Source organism: Dreissena polymorpha, chromosome 13, assembly GCF_020536995.1.
Source record: "Dreissena polymorpha isolate Duluth1 chromosome 13, UMN_Dpol_1.0, whole genome shotgun sequence".
Classification (NCBI taxonomy): domain Eukaryota; kingdom Metazoa; phylum Mollusca; class Bivalvia; order Myida; family Dreissenidae; genus Dreissena; species Dreissena polymorpha.
Genome location: NC_068367.1, coordinates 64,790,943 through 64,812,869, shown reverse-complemented (window position 1 = coordinate 64,812,869; position 21,927 = coordinate 64,790,943). Strand labels below are relative to the sequence as shown.

Below are 21,927 nucleotides of genomic sequence, written 5' to 3'. Positions count from 1 at the left end.
TTCTCAAAAGTAGTGCGGTGTTAACTCCGCCCACGAAGGGAGATAACTTAGTCTGTTGTTAAAAATGGCGGTGTTAAAATTTCCCTCTTTTATTGACGCCGACAATTACATCAGAGAGGAAGAAATCAAAACGTGCGAACGTTTTGTTTTTTTGGCAAGACGTGGGTCACCGAAGTCTACAGGTATTTTAACAGTGCGATTCCAGTGTTTTTTAATGGTCATTTTGGTATTCGAAGATATGTGCCTGTTAAATGCTGCACCTTGCTTATTGTTTACACCCCTCCAGCATTTTGAAGTTCCTGTTCTGTTGACCTGCACTTCCGCAGATGCATAGTGTGTTATATGGTGCCCTTATTTTGGCAAGACGTGGGTCACCCCAGTCTACAGGTGTTTTAATATTTCGAATCGAATTTTTGTGCCTGTTAAAGCGGGTATATACGATTTTTATATGTGCTGAATTGTAAAATATTGATACAAATATGTTATAATAACACACAATATGCAAGAAAAATGATACATTTAAGACGAATTTCACAAAATACAGCAAATACAAATTAGCGCCCCGAGCCGATTGTGACGAAGATAATTCGTAATTATTTTCGTACAATAACCGATGCATTCGTCTTTTTAGTAAGTGTTCGTGTGTCGTATGAATCGATATCGCTGCAGGAATTTCAAATGAACCGTTAAACTAAATTTAGATTCACATCGTACATGCATGATATACATGCTGGCGAATTCGGATGTACAGCCTTTTTCGATTTCAGAATTAAATATCTGGCTTATTCAGCATTTTCGACACATGTTCTTCTTAACTTTTATTTTAGTTTATATTGAAATATATGTATAATAAGTTTTTTACACATTTTATATTAATTAATAAATATTTGACAAGATCGTATATACCCGCTTTAAATACCGCACCTAGCTTATTGTTTACACTTTCTCTATGGGTTTCAAGATGCTGTTGACTCGCTTCAAAAGTGAGTTCACGATGATTAAGCCAAAAGGGTTACATGTACATGCAAATAAGTGTTGTCGGAATCGTTAACCTTGGCCACTGGCTATAGATTTAAAACATTACATCAACATGACCAACAAATGTAAAGCTCTAGAACACAGTAATCATGCTTAAGACTTAGGCTAAGTTTATATGAAATTCACTTGCACAGAACATTGTCATGCATATCGATTCACTATACTGACTATGTGAAAAAAATTTAATTAAGCTGTACGTTTACCAAAAAACATACTGAAGTATTGTCTGTCAATTTTCCTTTGCTAAAAATTTGCAAGCAGACTTGAAAATCTCATTTATCTTGAAATAATTATTTACATGTTTCCAGGGATGTATAATAGTCTCCTTCTAATAATGTAGAGTAAATGGTGTTTTATAGTTTGTTGTTTACACAGATAGTTGTACCAATGATTATTTAATCCATGTCTTGCTTCTAAATTGTTCATGGTGTTCTTATTATTATTTCATTATTCACTGATGTGTACTTGTTTCTAACTTGAACAGAAAAATTGATGGCTTGGCTTGAGTTTATTGAATATATTTTAATAACCAATTAATTAAAAACATATAAACAAATATACAATGCCAACACATAAATGGAAAACATTTCAATGAACACACAAACTTTGTTGTCATGATAACAGTATATCTGGTTGTTCTGACTTCATGTGTTAAAATGATTGTTTAATTATGGCATGTCTTAAATACTTAATTTTAGATAATAGATGCATTTTTACATCTGCTGTGTTTGCCTTTGGATGGCAGTGTTCTCCATGTAGCAAGTACAGTATGGACTGCCATATTTTTGGCACAAGACCCTGATAAACACAGGTATTTAAGCGAGGTATGTAGCATGTTCAATAATAAAATCTTAATACCTTAACTTTGAGGCATTTCCGTGAACATTTAAACATTTACATTAAAATGACAGCACATTAACGTTATTAAGAAATAACCCTTTGCATTGACCAATATGATGGAAACCATATTTTAGCTCACCTGAAATTAAAGGGCTGAGATTTTGTGACAGTTGCTGGAACATGTAAAAACTTTTAAGCATTGAAATATTTTTAAATATTATGAAATATGGTCATAACTGCATGAAGGTTCATGTTAAATCTGTGCATTTACTTGGAATTTATTAGGAATTGTTTGATGGTCTCAATGAATAAAAGTATATAAAGCATTGATTAAAAGAAGTCTATATTGTTATTTTCAAGAATAACTTGATTGAGTATTATAAGTTCGGCTGTTTTCAGAGAAAACTCGAGGTATTGTCATAGCCAGCTCGTGCTGTCCGACATCTGTGTCGTGCTAAAACCTTTACTTTGGCTCTAAAATGAAAGTGCTTCACTTACAACTTTGAAACTTTATATGTAGATGCACTTTGATGTGTTCTACACACCACACTCAATTTTAAGGTCACTAGGTCAAAGGTCAAGGTCTTTGTGATTTAAAAATAATTCTGACAAGCTTTCATTTATTCAAGACTGAACCTGCCGCCGAGCGTTGCTCTTGTCTTAAGTGTACTATTTTCTATGCAAAGGTGCAGATACTGGAGTATGATCATCTGGTTGGAGCAGTCAATGAGGGTGGATTCCACTGGTCTCTTATAGTAAGTGAAAATGATTCTCAATTTACTTGCGAAGTATCACGGTTGTCCAATTTTTTACTTGGATACATGTATAAATGGCATGAAACATTGTCTACTGGGCCTCTACAAAAATTGGTTCCATAACAGAGCTGGGGCCAAAATTTGCCCTGTCCTGTGATGAATATGTTTTTCCTCTATGTGAACAGTAAACCCTTCAAAAATCTTCACTCAAAACACATGGCATAGAGCTTACATTTTTGGCATTCGTATAGTGGGCTTCTACAAAGATTGTTGAGATTACAGGCTTGGGGCCAAAAGTTAGGCCCACCCTGGGGCCCAATATGTTTTCCCTACATGTATATACTAAAAAAACTTCACAAATAGTCTTCTCTTAAACCACAAGGCATATAGGATAAATATTGTGCATACAAAATTGCCAAGTGGACATCTGCCAATATTGTTCAAATTTAGGCACACAGGTTAAAATTTGCCCTGTCCTGCTGGGCCATTGTGTTCATACAAGAAAGTATGTAGTTAGTAAAAACTTAAAAAAACCTTCTCTGAAAACATAAGGCATAGATAATAGGTTTTTGGCATGAACAATTTATAGTATTTTCATCTTGATTGCTAAATTTATTTTTCTTGTTCAAAAAAAAATCCCCAACCTGGAGCAGTCAAATTATTTTTATATATGTACATAGAAAAAAAAACTTTAAAATTCTTCTAAATAGGTTAAATTTTCAAGAATCCTGCCAGTGGGACTAATTATTAAGATCGCATATTATTCAGGTTAGCACCCCAAGGCCCTCTGGGGGCCTCTTTTATTTTCTTCAGGTTGTGCAACCGAAAGACAACAAAGTATTGTACATAAATCCGATGGGGGAGCAGAATGTTTCCCAGCAACAGATCCTGCAACAATGGATGTAAATGTGTACATTATTTAATTAAACAGATTAGATACATTTAACTTCATATACTAAATTAGAAAATATCACAGACTGTAAAATGCTATGTAAATATTTAACTTGCAAATAATCATCATTTATATAAAAAGTTTACACTGATCAGATTGTGGAGGTTTTGGTGTCATGTCCGTTACCGAAATTAGACTTCCTGACAATATGTAGCATTAGCGTAATTCCTTCTAAGTTTGATTGACACCTTTCAGTGGTTTATGGGAATAATTGCTACCAAGAACTTTTTTATGTCCCCCACCACTATAGTGGGGGACATATTGTTTCTTCCCTGTCTGTAGGTCTATCTGTCTGTAGGTTTGTTTGTTGGTTTGAGTGTATGTTTGCGTCAAACTTTAAAATTTGCCATAACTTTTGCAATATTGAAGATAGCAGCTTGATATTTTGCATGCATGCATGTGTATCTCATGGAGATGCACATTTTGAGTGGTGAAAGGTCAAGGTCATCCTTTAAGGTCAAAGGTCAAATATATAGCTTCAAAGCGGCGCAATAGGGGACGTAGTGTTTCTAAAAACACTTTTCTTGTTTAACCATGTGACCCTGACATTAACCTAACTAAAAATCCTGATAATTTACATTTAGGCTTAGTACTAGCACTTAGCAAGTTTCATTAATATTCCTGCATTGGTTTGTTTACGAGAAGAGGCGTGGACAAGGGAAACATTTCTTTACTTTATGCTTTTGTTTGCTCTTGTTTGAAGTACAAGAAATCCATGTTTTAACCTTCTAACCTTGACCCAAATAAAAATCCTCACAGTATGCCGAACCAAGCTAGCTATTTAAAAATCTGACCAAGTAACATTAAAATCCTTCATTGATTTATGCAAAGAAGCACTGGCAAGGTAATTATGTTTTTAACCTTGTGAACTTGACTTAATTGACAAATCTGCCAATATGCAAACCAAGGCTTTGTAATGAACACTCCTTCTAAGTTTCTTTTTAATCCTTTAAGTGTTTTATGAGAATAAGTGCTGACAAGATTCAAGGAACATCTAACCAGACATCCTGACATCACTCTGGACAGCGCAAAAAATATGTCTCCATTACCAGCTAGGGAATTTCATTCCTTATTCATTCCAAAAATTTAGCAAATAATATTTGTACTCATAATGTATCATTTATGGTGATTTGATGATGTTGTTTTTTTACTTTTTGCTTTTGAACAGTAAATTTGTGCACATTCGGCGCTTATCCAGCATTGATATGGGCGGACCAATACATTGGAACATACTCTGCCCACGTCATGCAAAACAGTCAGATTCAATATCTTGCGGTGTCTACGTTTTAAAGGTAATGGAATCTGTTATTTGTACTTCCCAATGATTTTTTTTCTTTAAGCGTTGTTTGTCTTTTTGTCCATCTGTGACACTTTTCTGTCCACAGCTGTTTCTTAACTTTTTCTTGTAATGAACCTTAAAAATTATTTTCTATTATCATGTTGCATTGGTACACGCATAAAATTTATCTGCATCAACTTGGTAAGCCATAGTTATCCTCTTCATTGATTGAAAGTAAGGAATCTGCATCAACTTGGTAAAGCCATAGTTATCCTCTTCATTGATTGAACGTTAGGAATCTGCATCAACTTGGTAAAGCCATAGTTATCCTCTTCATTGATTGAAAGTAAGGAATCTGCATCCACTTGGTAAAGCCATAGTTATCCTCTTCATTGATTGAAAGTAAGGAATCTGCATCAACTTGGTAAAGCCATAGTTATCCTCTTCATTGATTGAACGTTAGGAATCTGCATCAACTTGGTAAAGCCATAGTTATCCTCTTCATTGATTGAAAGTAAGGAATCTGCATCCACTTGGTAAAGCCATAGTTATCCTCTTCATTGATTGAAAGTAAGGAATCTGCATCAACTTGGTAAAGCCATAGTTATCCTCTTCATTGATTGAACGTTAGGAATCTGCATCAACTTGGTAAAGCCATAGTTATCCTCTTCATTGATTGAAAGTAAGGAATTTCATAACTTTTTTTTGCTTTCCATAGCTGTTGCTCAGTAACTATTGTATGTAACTACATGAAACTTGTAATTAATATGTATGTTCATAAAATGTTTGTGCGTTCCTAAGTATTACTTGGATTGCCTTGGTAAATTAGTTTTCAAACCCGCTTAATTGGTTGAAACAGTTGTGTTTTTTTCTGCCCAATGCTACATCTCAGTAAATATAATGATATTAACAACTTTAGTAAGCAGAATGCTACCTGCAGAATCAATCCCTAGAGTTTGTGCTCAGCAAAACACAACTACTAGAAGAACGGAGACGAATAGCCAGAAGACTGCTTTCTGAAGGGGGTAAATAATTTTATTTCCAACAAAAAGAAACACTGTATATATTTTATCATTTATCACTTTTCCACCATTTTATCATTTATCACTTTTCCACCAAAATGTTATATATGTTTTATATGTTTTGATTTAAAACCAAAAAAAAGCAAACCGTTATTATAACTTACCAGTGTTTTTTATCCAGAAAAGTTTTTTTTATGCTTTCTTAAGTGAATTACTTTCCATTGCTTTTTTTACTGGATTATGGAAAAAAAATTGTTCAATAAGGAAAATGATAGAAAATGGCTTTACAAATAAGAAACAAATCATTGCAATATGATTATATTTTTTATTTTATTTTGTACTTTGCTGTGTATTCTTATGATCTCTCTGGGTTTGTCTGTTGGTAAGTCCTGAGTAAAGGAGCATGTCAATGGCAAATAGGGGATCTAATTGTCAGAAATAAATAAAACTATTAAAGGGTATTTAATTTACTTAATGATTTATTTAAAATGATACCCCATTATAATAATAATCCTGTAAGATAGGTGTTTTAATAAGTATTAAAAAAATCCCCAGGGCATTTTAACTAAAAATGAAGTAGAATGTAAATCATCAAGAGTCAAGACTAAAATTAACTTAAGTGTTATGCTATGCACTTATGATAATTGATAAAATTGTTAAGTCAAAGAAATGAAACACACACACAAAATTCCAATACTGTCCCTGTGGAATTCGAACTCATACACTACAGAATCTGCTGGTTTGCATGTACAGTGTGAACATGTATACATGTATATGTAAATGAATTTATATTGCACTTTGGATGCCCCCAGGGGTTATACTGTTTTGCACATGTAGGTCCGTCGGTCGGTCCGTCCACCAAATGGTTTCCGGATGTTAACTCAATAACGCGTAAACCTAGGATCATGATACATTATTGGTACAATGATTATGACTGGCACATGTCCCCTATTGATTTTCAGGTCACTTCTTCAAAGGTCAAGGACACATTGACTAGAAACAGTAAAATTGTTTCCGGATGATAACTCCAGAATGCTTAGGCCAAGGATCATGTAACTTCATAGGTACATTGATCATGATTGGCAGATAACCCCTATTGATTTTCAGGTCACTAGGTCAAGGTCACATTGACCTGAAGCATTAAAATAGTTTCTAACATATTCACACAATGGCTGCCACTATAACTGACAGCCCATTCAAGGGGCATGCGTGTTTTACAAACAGCCCTTGTTTGCATGCCTTGTTTGAAAAGCCATAGAAATAATATGTTTGGACACATGAATGACTAAATTAATTGCTGCAAATACTTTTAAAGCATATTTATTTATTCAAATTGTTAACTTACTTTTCTAGAATTCATTGGAGGTCATCTAGAAGAGATAGCAAGTAGCCCATCAGTCGAACATGAGGTAACAGCCACCTTACTATATTGATGTGAATTAATTATAAAAATAAATATGTTTTAAAAATGCAGAAAAAGTTATCCGATGAAAGAGCAGTGGAATATCTTAGGCAAAGGACTCAGAATGGAAAGGGTTTGAGGAAACACTGTCTAGTCAGTAAGAAACACTTGATTATACAATCTCTTAGCAAAAGCAATAAGAGTCACTGTTAAAAACGTGCCCTTGCTAACAAATCTTTACTCAAAGTAAGGATAATTTCTGTTGTTGCTTTTCTATAATTCCTTTCTGATCTGATTTCCCATTCACATGATATTTCATCTCCAACATTAAAATATTAGGAAAACATAAGTGAAAATCACAGGAGTAATGAGATTGCAGCTGTCATTTACGGTAGAGAAAATGAGAATACAAAAACATAAAGGAAGTAAATATGAGTATATCATGATCATTTTGCAGAACTCGGACCAGCTGGCAAACACCCCTGCCTCTGCCATGGAGTTGGAAGGGGGAGACACTGACCCAGTAGTCGATCATGTGGCGACAACTAGGGTACTCTATTTATGTGAACTAATTGTAAACATAAATATATCCAAAAATGCAGAAAAAGTTATCTGATCAAAGAGCAGTGAACTGTCTTAGGCAGCAGGAGACTTAGATTGAAAATGGCTTGAGAAAACACTGTCTAGTCAGTAAGACACAATTGATTATACAATCGCGAAGCAAAAGGAATCAGAGTTACTGTTAAAAGTGTGCCATTGCTTTCAAATCTTTTATGGGTATTATGGTAATTTCAATTCTTGCTTTTCTATAAGTCCTTTCTCATTTGAGATCCATTCACATGATATTCCATCTTCAACATTAAAATACTAGGATAACATGAGTGAATAATCACAGGAGTAATGAGATTGCAGCTGTCATTTACGGTAGAGAAAATGAGAATACAAAAACATAAAGGAAGTAAATATGAGTATATCATGATCATTTTGCAGAACTCGGACCAGCTGGCAAACACCCCTGCCTCTGCCATGGAGTTGGAAGGGGGAGACACTGACCCAGTAGTCGATCATGTGGCGACAACTAGGGTACTCTATTTATGTGAACTAATTGTAAACATAAATATATCCAAAAATGCAGAAAAAGTTATCCGATCAAAGAGCAGTGAACTATCTTAGGCAGCATACTTAAATTGAAAAGGGCTTGAGAAAACACTGTCTAGTCAGTAAGACACAATTGATTATACAATCGCGAAGCAACAGCAATAAGAGTTACTGTTAAAAACGTGTCCTTGATAACAAATATTTCATCTGTGTTATGGTAATTTCAATTCTTGCTTTTCTATAAGTCCTTAGTAAATAAAGGAAGTAAATATGAGTATATCATGATCATTTTGCAGAACTCGGACCAGCTGGCAAACAACCCTGCCTCTGCCATGGAGTTGGAAGAGGGAGACACTGACCCAGTAGTCGATCATGTGGCAACAACCAGGGTACTCTATTTATGTGAATTAATTGTAAACGTAAATGGATCAAAAATGCAGAAAAAGTAATCTGATCAAAGAGCAGTGAATTATCTTAGGCAGCAGGAGACTTAGAGTGATAAGGGTTTGAGAAAACACTGTTTGTTAGTAAGTCAATAACACTTGATTAAACAATCGCAATCAGAGTTACTGTTAAAAGAGTATCCTTGCTAACAAATCATTCTTCAGTCTTATGGTAATTTCAGTTGTAGCTTTTCTAAATTGATAAACCTCTTGTGTACCATAATGCAAAGCATATTTTTAGAGGTTCATCGACGTATCTTTTAGGTTAATTGTGGTATCGGTATACATTTGGTTTATTATTGGATTGTTAAATTTTGCAAGAAATATTTTAGGAAAGAGTCAGTGTTCACATTTATGCACTTCTGCAGAGAAGTGTTTGCATCTATATGCATCACACTTATTAACTTATGTAGGACTTTTTACTTGAAACATGTAATTTGTTTAGGAGTCAAGATATCCAGCCAGAGCGAGTACATCAAAGGTTTGTGGCAGACATTACCTGTTGACTTATCAAAGAGGGATGTATTTAGCTTTACCCTCCCATCAAAACATGTAAGTGCTGTCCAAGTAATTGTCGTTATCTACGGATGGATCTCATATTTATAGGAAACTATGTTTATCCTTAATCATCCTTTACACCTCATATCTGGTATTGTTGTCAGTAAGATTGATATTGATTTCCAACAGAAAGCAGGGTCTTGTTTTGCCCTTGTCAGTCTATTTTGCTCTCCGTCCTTCATTCACTCTTTTGCTTGTCCAGATATGCTTATCCATAATTGTCAATGGAATTTTATTAAACTATCAAGAAGTTTGTATACAGCTTGGTCACACATATCAATTAAATTATGTAGGGATCTACAACATAACCACAGAGGTTTGACCTTTTATTTGATTCAAATTGAGGTATGTTGTTTATTCGGAGCTTTCATTTAGAAACTTTTGTCTGAAATATCATGAAATAATTCTTAGTATGCTAACACTACATGCTAATCAAAATCTATAGAAAAAAGGAAATCTCAAGCAATTTTTGGCAAAGCTTATTATTTTGAAAACAGTTCAGAACAGTTTACATAATTTGATAAGAAATTCACATATGAAACACAATCTTAAGGAAATGCAATAAACCTTGATGTCATGTGTATAAATGTAAAGAAACAAACAATAGTATTTTAATGACATATTGTATAATTGCTTGTAAACATAATGTTTTAGGGAAATTAATTTTAGTGTATTTATATTAGCTTGTCACTCTTTCACTGGCAGCAATGTACTTGACGTCATACTGGTTCTTTGATGCTTTTAATCAATGAATGTGATGTAGAAAATAATTCACAAAATAATTTAGAATTAAATCAAGGTCATCAAAGTGTAACGAATCCATAACAACTAAATAAAGGTAATTTGTTTATCAGGTTCCTTAATATGCAGTAAGTAATTATATATACCATAATAAAATGTGTTATAATAAAGTGAAGGTGAGTTAATTTCTCTGAGGCGGAGAGAAAAAAAAAATTGTCATTCCATACTTCTGTCTGTCACATTTTTCTATCTGGACCTGTTTTTCAGCAACTATTTCATGCAATTTCTTGGAATTTTAAATAAATGTGTCAGCATGTTGATTGTTCAAATTTTTTGGGCATACTAGGTAACTCCTTATTTATGCCCCTTTAATTAATTCAAATTAAAGGAATTATGTGTGCTGTTTATGAGTACATTGTAGTTATTGCATGGAATTTCATATAAAAATCATCTTACTACCGAGGGTGCATGCATATATTATGTCAGTATCGACTTGGTATGCAAGTAAATAAATATTCTCATTTATTTGTTTATGTCCCCCACCACTATAGTGGGGGACATATTGTTGTTGACCTGTCTGTTTTTTTGTTTGTGTGTTTGCGTCAAACATTTACATTTGCCATAATGAAGCTAGCTAATTAATATTTGGCAGTCAAGGTCAAAGGACAAATATATGGGTCAAAATCGCTTATTTAATGCCTACTTTTGCAACATTGAAGATTGCAATTTGATATTTTGCATGCATGTGTATCTCATGGATCTGTACATTTTGAGTGGTGAAAGGTGAAGGTCATGGTCATCCTTCAAGGTCAAAGGTCAAATATATGGGGACATTATGTTTCACAAACACATTGCTTGTTAAATATTATGTCTGCAATAAGCTGTTAGTAAATTAACTATTGTGTGAAATATCATGTAACTAAAATGTTTTGTTTCAAATTGTGGTTGTTCACTTCCATATTTTGTTTGGATCAGCTTTAAATCTTTCGATCCTTAATTGATTGTAATTGAGTTTTTCCCGCCTGGGTTATTGTTTGGAATTCAATTTTTATTATTATATTAACATCAAGTGTTTATTATTTATACAGTTGTTACATACATTTTGTCAGGATGGCTTGGTCAGTTAAGAATTGTACCCTTTATTGATAGGCAGGGCCCTCAATCCATTTTAGGGGAAGCGGGTCGCTACCCATACCAGGGGGAATTTTCGCGGCGTTTCCCTTTTGGGGGGATTTTTTACTTACTCTCTAATTATAACATTTGTACAGGTTTGCACTATATTCATTGCTTTTTTAATAATAAAGTATGTTTGACAAGATTAAATTAAAATAGAATTGAGATATAATAATCATGAGACACATCTATCTTTTTTTTTTTAGGGGGAATTTTTCTCCCAAAAAGGGGGAAAAGTATACTTTTCAGGGGGGAGAATGCGGCCGAATTTCGGCCGTGGATTTGACCGATTGAGGGGCCTGATAGGATTTTTCATTAGGATGGGGAATACCAACCCCATGATTGAATTTTCTTGTTATTTATTGTACTGATTTCAATGTTTTCTTCATTTAGGCACCTTTTCGCAGAGAGTCCATTATTTATTATTAACCTAAGAGTCAGAGAAACTCATTGTCTGTGCAACATGCCGGATGATGGAAGGTATGCAAGGTTTCATTAATTTGTCCTAAAGCAAGTTAAACTATTAATTAAACAATAACAAAATAGTTACCTCTACATGAAACTTAAACACCAAAATATATTGTAAATTGTCCTTCCGTTTCTGAAAATGTTGGCTATACAGGAATCATTTTCTCTTGACAATTGGTCTCCCTTTCTCAAAATTTGTCACTCCTTTGCAACGAATCAAGGGATTCAAAAGCATTTTTCCCTTATGTTCACCTTCAAGAGAAATCAAGTTGCAATTAACACACCGTGCTTGTTCAAGGTCAAACTTTGAATAAATGCTACAAATTTGCCTACACTTAAAATTGCTTGTCTAATTCAAAGGTTGAATGTTGTTATATGTCTGAACTGGTTTTTATGCCCCCGGTAGGAGGGCATATAGTGATTGGACTGTCCGTCTGTCTGTCTGTCCGTCTTTCCGTCACACTTTGGGTTTAGGTTTGGGAAAATGCTCATTATTTATATGTCCCTTGAGATGTTACCTTCATATTTGGTCTGCATGGGCATATGGGCAGGGCCTTTCCATACGCACACAAATTTTGACCCCTGTGACCTTGACCTTGAACTAAGGGTTTGTGTTTAGGTTTCGAAATCTGCGTTTAGGTAAGTTAAGTGGGATGTGCTGAGTAGCAACCCCCATAAAAGCCGATTCCTTATCAGTTCAATGGGAGACAAGCGGAAAAAACCAATACCACTCTTACTAAATGATCAATAAAACCATTATTTTATTATATAAATCAAAATAATAAAAAGTTTTTAAAAGAAAAATGTTTTATCTTTCTATTCATATAAAATTCATTTTATTATTATTTCAGGATGATAAGTAAATATGTTGTTAATTGAACAAATTCAGGGCAGAAATATCGCTATCGCGTAATGCCGACTTTCGGACTACTTGCATAAACATGTGTGTGTTTACAATTCAAATGCGGATATTGTACACATCATGAATATTTATGAGATTGACGTCATCTTGTTCACGACTGAATGAACTTTACTACAATGCATTCAAAATTTACATAGGACCAACCTACGCCGAGAAAATAGTACCTGACTTTGACGATGAATAAAATTACTTCCGATGGTCCGAACAAAATTTTGAACATAGTTATAAAAACTAGAAAGTCTAACTTAAATTTTGATACAAAAACTATTTTCCGCAAATGAGAATTAGGTACCCGCATCTTTAAACAAAGACGCGCATTTATACAGTTGACCTCGGTCGACCTGCAGAGGGAGTCGCCATATTTGTTTTGCTACGCTAATCGGTATCGTTTGTGAAAATCGAAATGAATTAAACCATACTCGCTTAAACTCTACAGAAAAGGTTTGTTATGGTCATTTTCGATATATTTGTGTTTGAATTATGTTTAAAAAATATTATATAAATATTAAAACCAGCTTTCCGAATCGATGGGAAACTTCGCAGCAAAAGTTCGCATTTTGACACGAAAAACAAGCGTTATTTCAATAAATATTTCAGTCCCGTAACATGCATACATCAAAAAAACGCATTAAAATGGTTGATAATAACTAATTGAATCAAAGCAGATCAATAAATGCATTTTTCTAAAAGTATTTACGTCAAAATATTGATTGTTTTAATTGGGTTCGAAATTAAAATTGTATTCGTCTTGTTCGTACCATTTTTCGCGATTTTGCAAAGCTGTCAAATAATGAAGGATAACGACAAAAAAAAAAGAATTTATATGCATTTTAATAGTAAATATATATTTGATATGTCTTGTTATTTTTTCAGTGGCTACGATAAAGTTGTCTGAGTAGTGATGGAGTATCCAGGTCCCTTCTGCAAGGAAGTGGGAGTCTGCTGCAACTCCATCATAACCAAGAAACATGAAAAATCCATTACTTTGACAAATGGCATTGTCGTTGAAATATTCAACTTCACGAAGAAGAATGGTTATACATTAAAACATTTTGTAGAAGTGCTGTGCCTGCTAAACGATGACTGTAAGAATGTGTCCCCATCAACACTGACTTCAAAAGTAACCAGTGTTCTTGACTGTAAAAAGAAGTTAGTAAGTAAAAAGAAAGTTCCTGGTTTTCAAACAGTTGAACAATTACTAAGAAAAGACTTCAATGTGTGTGTAAATAAGAAAACTGTTAAAGCCATTGGTGAGTCAGTGCAAGTTGCTCATGGCTGTGAGCAAATATGTGCTGTGTTGAACGAGGAAGGGCCTCAAACTGAAGGAACTCAAATAGACATTGGCGATGGGGATGAATGTGGAAATGACACCAAGCAATTGAATTTTCAAAAGTACATGTGTCAGAAAATGAGAAAAAAATTAGAAAAGTTGAAGAACAAAATAGCTACAGAGAAGTTAAAATTAAATGAGTGCAAACAGCGTATTGGGCATTATTCAGTGAAAAACATTAACAAAAGAGACGAAGCTGCAAAACTGAACCGAAAGTCTCTTCGTGATGCACAGAAGCTTGTGCGCAAACAGGCCAAAAAGCTTCAGACTGCTAGAGAAACAATTGAAATGCTTCGAAATGAAAACTGTTTGCTTGTTGAGTCAGTTGAAAGTGTTAAGAATCTAAAACGTGACAATGAGCTTGCAAACATGCAACTGAGAACTGAAATTAAAAAAAAGAGATTGGCTCAAAAGTCAAACAGCAGTTTACGAAAGAAAATTAAGAAGTTAAAGACTTCCGACGAAAAAGTGACCGCAATTCAATTAGTAAAACAAAATGCAGACTTGAGACAGAAATTAGAACGACTAACATTAATAGCCGAGGAAAATGATCTGCTGATTGAGGACTTTCACCACAAACTAAAAGAGACAAAGGACTATACAGACATAATAAGTAAATCGAATAACACATACAGTGAATATTTCAGAATGTGCGTTATCCAGCTTGCTGGCTTAGAGGTAGCGACTGACAAAATAAGTCCAGTGATTTCTGTTGTAAGTGAGACAATTTTTGACAAGTGTTTTGCGAAAGGGGCATTGCCAAACAGCACATCTGTACAAAGAATTGTAGATGAAGGACAGTTCATCGCAAAGTCTTTTTTGGCAGAAAAGTTGGAAAACAGTCAAAGCTGGGGTCTAGGTAGAGATGGAACGACCCGAAGAAAACAAAAAATTGTTGACACATCCATTACGCTAGACAATGGAGAAATTGCTAGTTTAGGGTTTACACGCATAGCCAATGAAACCGCGCAAACTATTCAAAATGTAACAAAAGAACAATTAAGCGAATTAGGATCATTAAATGGAAATTCGTCAGAAGACTTTATTGTCTCATCACTGGCAAAACTGGCATTCACCATGAGTGATAGAGCCTCAAATGAAAAGTTGGCTGATAAACTGCTGAACAAATGGAGAGATGACTTGTTGAAAAATTGCAGTTCTGAAACAGAAGTGAAAAGTGTAAAAAACTTCCATTGCATGGCGCATGTGCTGCTCGGGTTTCACAGATATGTTTGTACAGACATTAAATTACTTGAAAAGGAACTGAGTGAAGTAGGCGGCCCCCTTGGTCGTGACTCATTGCCAGCATTTAAATTCTGGTCTAAAGGGGGGACAGTGATTGAGCGTGTTGTGCGAACCACTGCAGACACCTTCGGACCTGCCGGGGAACATTATGGACTGCGTGACAGATGGGAGGCCTACTGCAGGGACAATGGTAAATATGTAAACCCCCACTATAAAATGCGTACACAAATCTTGAAAACTGAATTGACAATATTAAAATTATTAGTTGGTAGTTTCAACACTTCAATACTTTAACAATACAAATCTTAAAATTGTTACTCCATATTTATAAAGTAAAAAAATATATTCTGCAACCATAATATCATTTATTATTAAAATGACATGCAATTTGGGGCCAAAAATATTTCATTAATCATTTTGTTCCAGGAATCAAGTCAACAATCGGGAACTACCGCGACAACCGGTTCAACTGCCTCTTTCAGACGGCAGCTGAAATCTTAGTCCATCGACAAGAGTTCCTGACTGTCATTAAAACGGTAAAAAAACCGAACAGAAAAATTCAGGCCGTATCTGCTGAGATGTTTAATGTGTTGCTGATGCTAAGTGTATCTTTTGAATGTGCTTCCCAGAGAGTACTGGCAGTGTGAAGGATGCTTTAAATGGTTCCATCCGGAATGTGTTGGTGAGTCAGTGGAACCAGAAAAGTACAAGTGCGCATCATGTTCACACAAGGTATTGTTTTTTGTTGTTTTTTTCACTTACCAAAACCTATTTAAAAAAAACGCTGTTTTACATGGATTTGTATATTGATATATTTTGTTTACCAACCTCTTCTTCAAAATCTTATTGACCTATTGTACAGAAACTTCACACAATAAATATTATATGGCATCTTGGTTCGGGATTTTAAGGTAAATATAGTGGGTTAACTGTTCAAAATACTTTGTGAATTAATTGAGATAAAAACGTTTACATTTATTCATTTATTTCGGACCTAGCTTGTTCTTGGGTTCATGGTGCCAATTGTATGGTTATGTACATGTATATAAAAGAACAGATTATGATAAAAGTATGCTTAAAATACGTTTGAGCCATTTAAATGACAATTTTGACTTTCATACCATATATTTAATGCTTGTTTTGAAATGTACATTAGTTCGGTGAATAGCATTTGTGTAACCGTCAATATTGAATGCTTAAAGGAAGAGTTACCTGCTTTAGTTAATGTACACCAAAATTAAATATTGTAATAAAACCATCCATTATTTAGTGTGAATGACCAAGGTAAAGGATTGGCACGACTTCAATAATATTACAAAGGTTCACTTTTAATTTTCATACGCCCGTTTTTTAAAACGGGACGTTTTATAGTTTCACTTTTGGCGGGCGGCGTCCACAGTAGTGTCCGCTCTTTAATTCAACTTGATCAGAAGATGTATCTAGAAAATATCTAGGTCAAGTTAGAATATGGGTCATGTCGAGTCAAAAACTGGGTCACGGGGTCACATAGCGCATTTCAAGGGTTTAGCATGGTGTCCGTTATCTAATTGAAGAAGTTTTCATATGATCTTCACCAAATTTGGTCAGAAATTGTGTCTTTATGATTTGTGCATGTAGGTCAAGTTAAAATATGGGTCATGGTAAAGTTATCACGTTGTTCAAAACCTTCAAATAGGCGTATCTTGTGACAGTTTGGCAATCTTGTTTTATTTTCACAAAGCTTGTATGCATTCATATAGAGCCAGATTTGAAGCGTGTATAATATATAACTCATATTAATTATCATTTTAATTATTAACTATACATTTGTTAATAAGTTGTACAAAGGGTTCAAAATTGTAAAAAAAAATATGTGTACTCATGCAAATGCATGTCCTGACTGTTTCTGTTATTTTGGAGATTGCATGACTACCTATCCGAAAGGTAATGATCAAACTCAGAGCGTAGAGGCCTATGGATATTGTTCTTCTAGTTGACTTCCATTTAGGTGGTATAAATTAATATTCTGTGAGCTAAACAAAACAAGTAATATGTTTGTCAGAAAAACTATTTCCCCTACTGCGCCGATTTGAAGCTATATATTCGACCAGTTTGACATTGAAGAATGACCTGACTTTGACCTTTCACCACTCAAAATTTGCAGCTCCATGAGATACACATACATGCCAAATATCAAGTTGCTATCTTCAATATTGCAAAAGTTATTGCAAATTGTAAAGTTTGACACAACATACAATCAAACCAACAAACAAACCAACCAACAGACAGACAGACAGACAGACCAACAGACAGGGCAAAAACAATATGTCCCCCACTATAGAGTGGGGGACATAATAACCACTCCACATTCTCTAAATTGGCATTTATAACTATTAACACTTTAAATATGTCATCACTTGCAGAGAATGCAGTTTATATGTTTGTGGGCAACAGTTACTTGTCTATGTTCAAACCTACATAGTTACATAAATTTATTTTTAATAAAATCAAATCACAATTTGCTTCTTTTTTTAATTTCAGTGAACCATACTATTCTGTCGTAAAACAGTTGCGGGGAGTTAAAGATCCCAACCTAAAAGCTTATCTTGCGAAGGATAAATAGTAAGTTTCCACAAAAATTGTATTTTTTGTTTTTGTCTACAGATCTAGTTACCTATGAAGAAAGATGTATTGTTTTCATCACTTACAATTTTTACACAATATTCGTCAATGTATCTTAAATATAATATATGTATAATAATATATAATAAAAACATTTATCTTTGCTTATTCAGATACTTTGTGTTACTTAAGAAATTAAAAAATTTCCACAACATTTTTGTAAACACACTATGTCATACGATCCATGCCCTTCTACAAAAGTAAATGCAAAAGCTGTGCTTAATACATGTTGTACAGCAGCAATTACTACAGCAGTTTCAACATAGATACTGACATGCAAAATATGTCCCTGATGTGAGCTTATGACTATGGTTAACCTTATGTGTCTTCTCTTTGCCTTATAAAATATGTACATTGGTATGCATGATCTTAGCTTAAAAGGCAATGAATGTGATCCTAGTTAATTTAATTTGTTTCATTTATAACTCGACTTATATATATGAAATATATATAGTTGAGCTATCCTTCTCACACCGGTGTCGACATGAGTGTTAGCGTGAGCGTGCAAATGTTTGCGTACTATCCCAAATATTTCCCATGTCCCTTGACATATTGTTTTTACATTGAAACAATCATACAAATATGCATGGATTTTGAATTTCATATTGTGTTGAAGATTCATGAAAAGAAGAGTTAATCAAAACTTTAAATCTTAGAACAATTTGTTTAAGAATTATCTTAGAAACTTTTAGAAAACCAGCCCAGAGTATATGTGTAAAGATGACAGATCCAATATTTAATATGCATCTTTATATATTTTTCAGGTGAGTCAAAGCGGACACAGTTGATGAGGAAATATGCATCCAGCATTGGAAGCAAAATTTTTCTTTAAAAAAATACAATTAATTTAATGAGGTAGTTTACATAATGCCCTGTCTGTTGGTTTGTTTGTTTGTGCAAACCTTAACATTTGCAATAACTTTTGCAATATTAAAGGTAGCAACTTCATATATAGCATGCATGTGTATCTCAAGGATCTACACACTTTGAGTTGTGTAAGGTCAAGGTATTTTTTTTGTTGGTAAAATTGATGAATTAATATGACATCTCTTTGCAAATTGTTTAAAAATTAATACATAACTTGTTTCAGAAACATTGTTTAATAACATTCGATTGTCATTTATTCGAATTTGAAAGTTGTCAAAAGTAATTATTTCTCCCTATACGGTAGCTTTAGGTTTATGTGATATGTCATAAGAAAACTAGTCTTCATTGCATTACAAATTAATGAAGCATTCTTTACATTTGCTTTTATGACAAAAAAAACTAGTTTAGACTTGTAAAATTGATAAAAATAATTATTTGAACATAAAGTTTGACCAGAGTGAACAATTTAAACACACAAGTTTATAACGACGTGTATCTTGTGCTTTGCATTTGTTTAAAAGTTGCCTTATAATTGTGCGAAGCATGTCTTCTCAAATTAAAAATGCATCTTATTCAAAGGTGATCAGAACTAAATGTGTTGTTTTTTTATAATTCAGGGATAAAAAAAATCAGACTAAGAAACCATATACAATAATTCATAGTCTGTTGTCTTCACAGAGAGAAACTTCAATAAAAAAAATATGCTGTCATTTTATAATACCTTCGTGTTTGCCTCACGGTTGCCTATTGATTTGTTTTAAAATAGGAAGTTTATAATGAGGTATATAACACAAAGAAATTTCATATTTGAATCATTTTTATGCTCCTCTAAAAAATTCTTGTCTGAGCTTTTTCTCAGCAACTTATTACGGGAATTCAATGAAACTTTATGGGAAGCTTCACTACCAAGAGGAGATGTGCATGTTATCAGCCAGTTATGGTCGGATGATTTTTCACAGAGTTATGGCCCATTGAAATTTTCCATTAACTGTACATATTGTGCATTCTTGTTCGGGCTATTTTAGCAACTAATGTCTGCAATTGAATGAAACTTTATGGGAAGCTTCACTACCAACAGGACATGTGCATATTATCAGCAAGTTATGTTCGGATGATTTTTCACAGAGTTATGGCCCTTTGAAATTTTCAATATACTGTACATATAGTGCAATTCTTGTCTGGGCTATTTATCCCCAACTAATGACTTGAATTCAATGAAGTTTTATGGGAAGCTTAACTGCCTTGAAGAGATGTGCATGTTATTTGTGGGTTCTGGTTAGATGATTTATTTAGAGACTCATGGCCCTTTGAAATTGTTAAGTTGCTAAACCATCCATCCTATTATTTTGTCCAAAGTTATGCCCCTCAAGATGTTTCCTTTTATCTGAATATATAGTGCAATATTGTGACCAAAAAAAACTTTGGGGAGCTTCACCCATCTCTGACGGCTTGTTTTAATTAAATATTAATTGTAAATCCCATATCACCTTTTATCATACTTTTTTGTAATTTACAACTTGGTTTTCTGACAATTGTTTTCCTTGTTTTGTTTCAAATAGGCATGATATGGTTACTATTAAATCAACTTCATATGTTCTTCCCTTGTGATAAGTATTTTTTATATCTATTTCTTAATATTTTTCAGTAGTAATAATGTCTAAGAATGTATCTGGGTAGAATGAATATCTGTTCTTTTAAAGGTTGTAACTGATGCTCTATTTCTTTTGGACATGACATGTTACTGTCTCGTTTGTACAGAGATTCAATTAAATACTACATTTTATTATGTGTGATTCTATTTTTGTGTTCCAAATAGGCAGTCTGACATATTAGGTATATTGAAAACTCTTACATATAACATTTGTAAGTATCTGTTATTAATGATAGTTAAATGAAACAATGGTTGTATAGTTGTGTATATTACAAAGTATAATTATTGTTATATTTCGAAATATGTTTATGTTTATATTTTAATTTTCATACACTTTCAACTATAATTTGTAATAGTGCCGTTGCTACTTAAATTTTATGTGGTTTGGATGCTCACTGTTATATTCTATGCTCCTTCAAAATACAATTAAGGTTTCACCTTAACGGTTATAACGCGAGTGAAAAGCATCCATATGTAGCAATATACACTGTAAACATGTGATTTAAAACAAGTTTTGTTCAATTATCTGTAAAGTTCATTCATAACTATTTTATAACATGTCTGCTAAATCCACTTACTGTATTCAAGCATTTTGCATTATTGTTTTTGTTTAACACTAGAAACTGTAAAGTTTATGTGTAATAAAATTATGTTCTGTTCTGTAATGATTGTATGCTGATGTAGTTGTTGCATTAACATTAAGTAGACATAAAAATTCGGTATTTTACATACTACTAACATTTTATTGTGATTCAAGTTGTATTAAGTTTTGTTCTCTAAACAGATATTGAATTATTTTACTGATACAACAACATGCGGTATTAAAGCAGTTCCATATATAGCTAGATACACTATTATCATGTTTGTCTAAAATATCTGTAAAGTCTATCCATAACCAAATTATGATATTTCTGTTAGAAAAAAAACGACAAACTATATGTATTCATGTATTTTGTATAATCGCTTTGTTTAACACTAGAAACTGTAAAGTTTATGTGTAATAAAATTATGTTCTGTATATTACATGATAATCTATCAATGTTGTTTTGTGAACACAACCTCTGGTTCTATGGAAAAAAAAACACAAACCTTAAGCACTTAATTTGTCGGTATGTGTGCATTTGTGTGTATGGGTGTGCGATAAATTGCAAGTGTTTCCTGTTCGCGTGTTTGTGTTTTGTGTGAATTATGTTAAGCAAATTAATTTAACAAAAAAGTTTATTTGACTTTATTAGATGATAGTATTGAGTGTCCTACCAAGAAAAATTGGTGCACGCTATTAAGGGATCTACTAAGTAATTTGGGATTTTATGATGCTTGGTTTTTTCAAGATGTTGGAAATGAAAATATGTTTGTATCAGTCGTAAGACAAAGATAGAGCGACATGTTTGTACAGAATTGGAATGAGCGACTTCATACTTCTACTAGGGCAAATTTTTATAAACATATCTCCGTTTTTCAATTTCAACCGTACCTGAATAT

At 33.4% G+C, this 21,927-nt stretch overlaps 2 protein-coding genes across 10 annotated transcripts in view; both read left to right on the top strand.

Annotated features, from left to right (window-relative positions):
• The window catches only part of LOC127855257 (protein KRI1 homolog), a 58,382-nt gene that overhangs the window by 105 nt on the left and 36,350 nt on the right, over nt 1–21,927 (top strand). The window lies entirely within an intron of this gene.
• On the top strand, nt 56–21,160 carry LOC127855274 (uncharacterized). Of its 9 annotated transcripts, none has more exons than XM_052390725.1 (15): nt 56–182; nt 1,737–1,849; nt 2,565–2,633; nt 3,447–3,535; nt 4,754–4,877; nt 5,805–5,889; nt 7,240–7,295; nt 7,746–7,838; nt 8,279–8,371; nt 8,683–8,775; nt 9,275–9,381; nt 11,695–11,781; nt 15,896–15,998; nt 17,787–17,867; nt 18,692–21,160. In XM_052390725.1, the coding sequence occupies exons 4-14, from the start codon at nt 3,489–3,491 to the stop codon at nt 17,787–17,789; spliced, it is 891 nt and encodes a 296-aa protein (XP_052246685.1). In that variant the 5' UTR covers nt 56–182; nt 1,737–1,849; nt 2,565–2,633; nt 3,447–3,488; the 3' UTR covers nt 17,790–17,867; nt 18,692–21,160. The 9 variants fall into 9 exon arrangements, with proteins under 9 accessions (XP_052246685.1, XP_052246684.1, XP_052246687.1 ...); XM_052390724.1 differs by having other exon boundaries at nt 1,737–1,862; XM_052390727.1 differs by lacking the exon at nt 7,746–7,838 and having other exon boundaries at nt 1,737–1,862.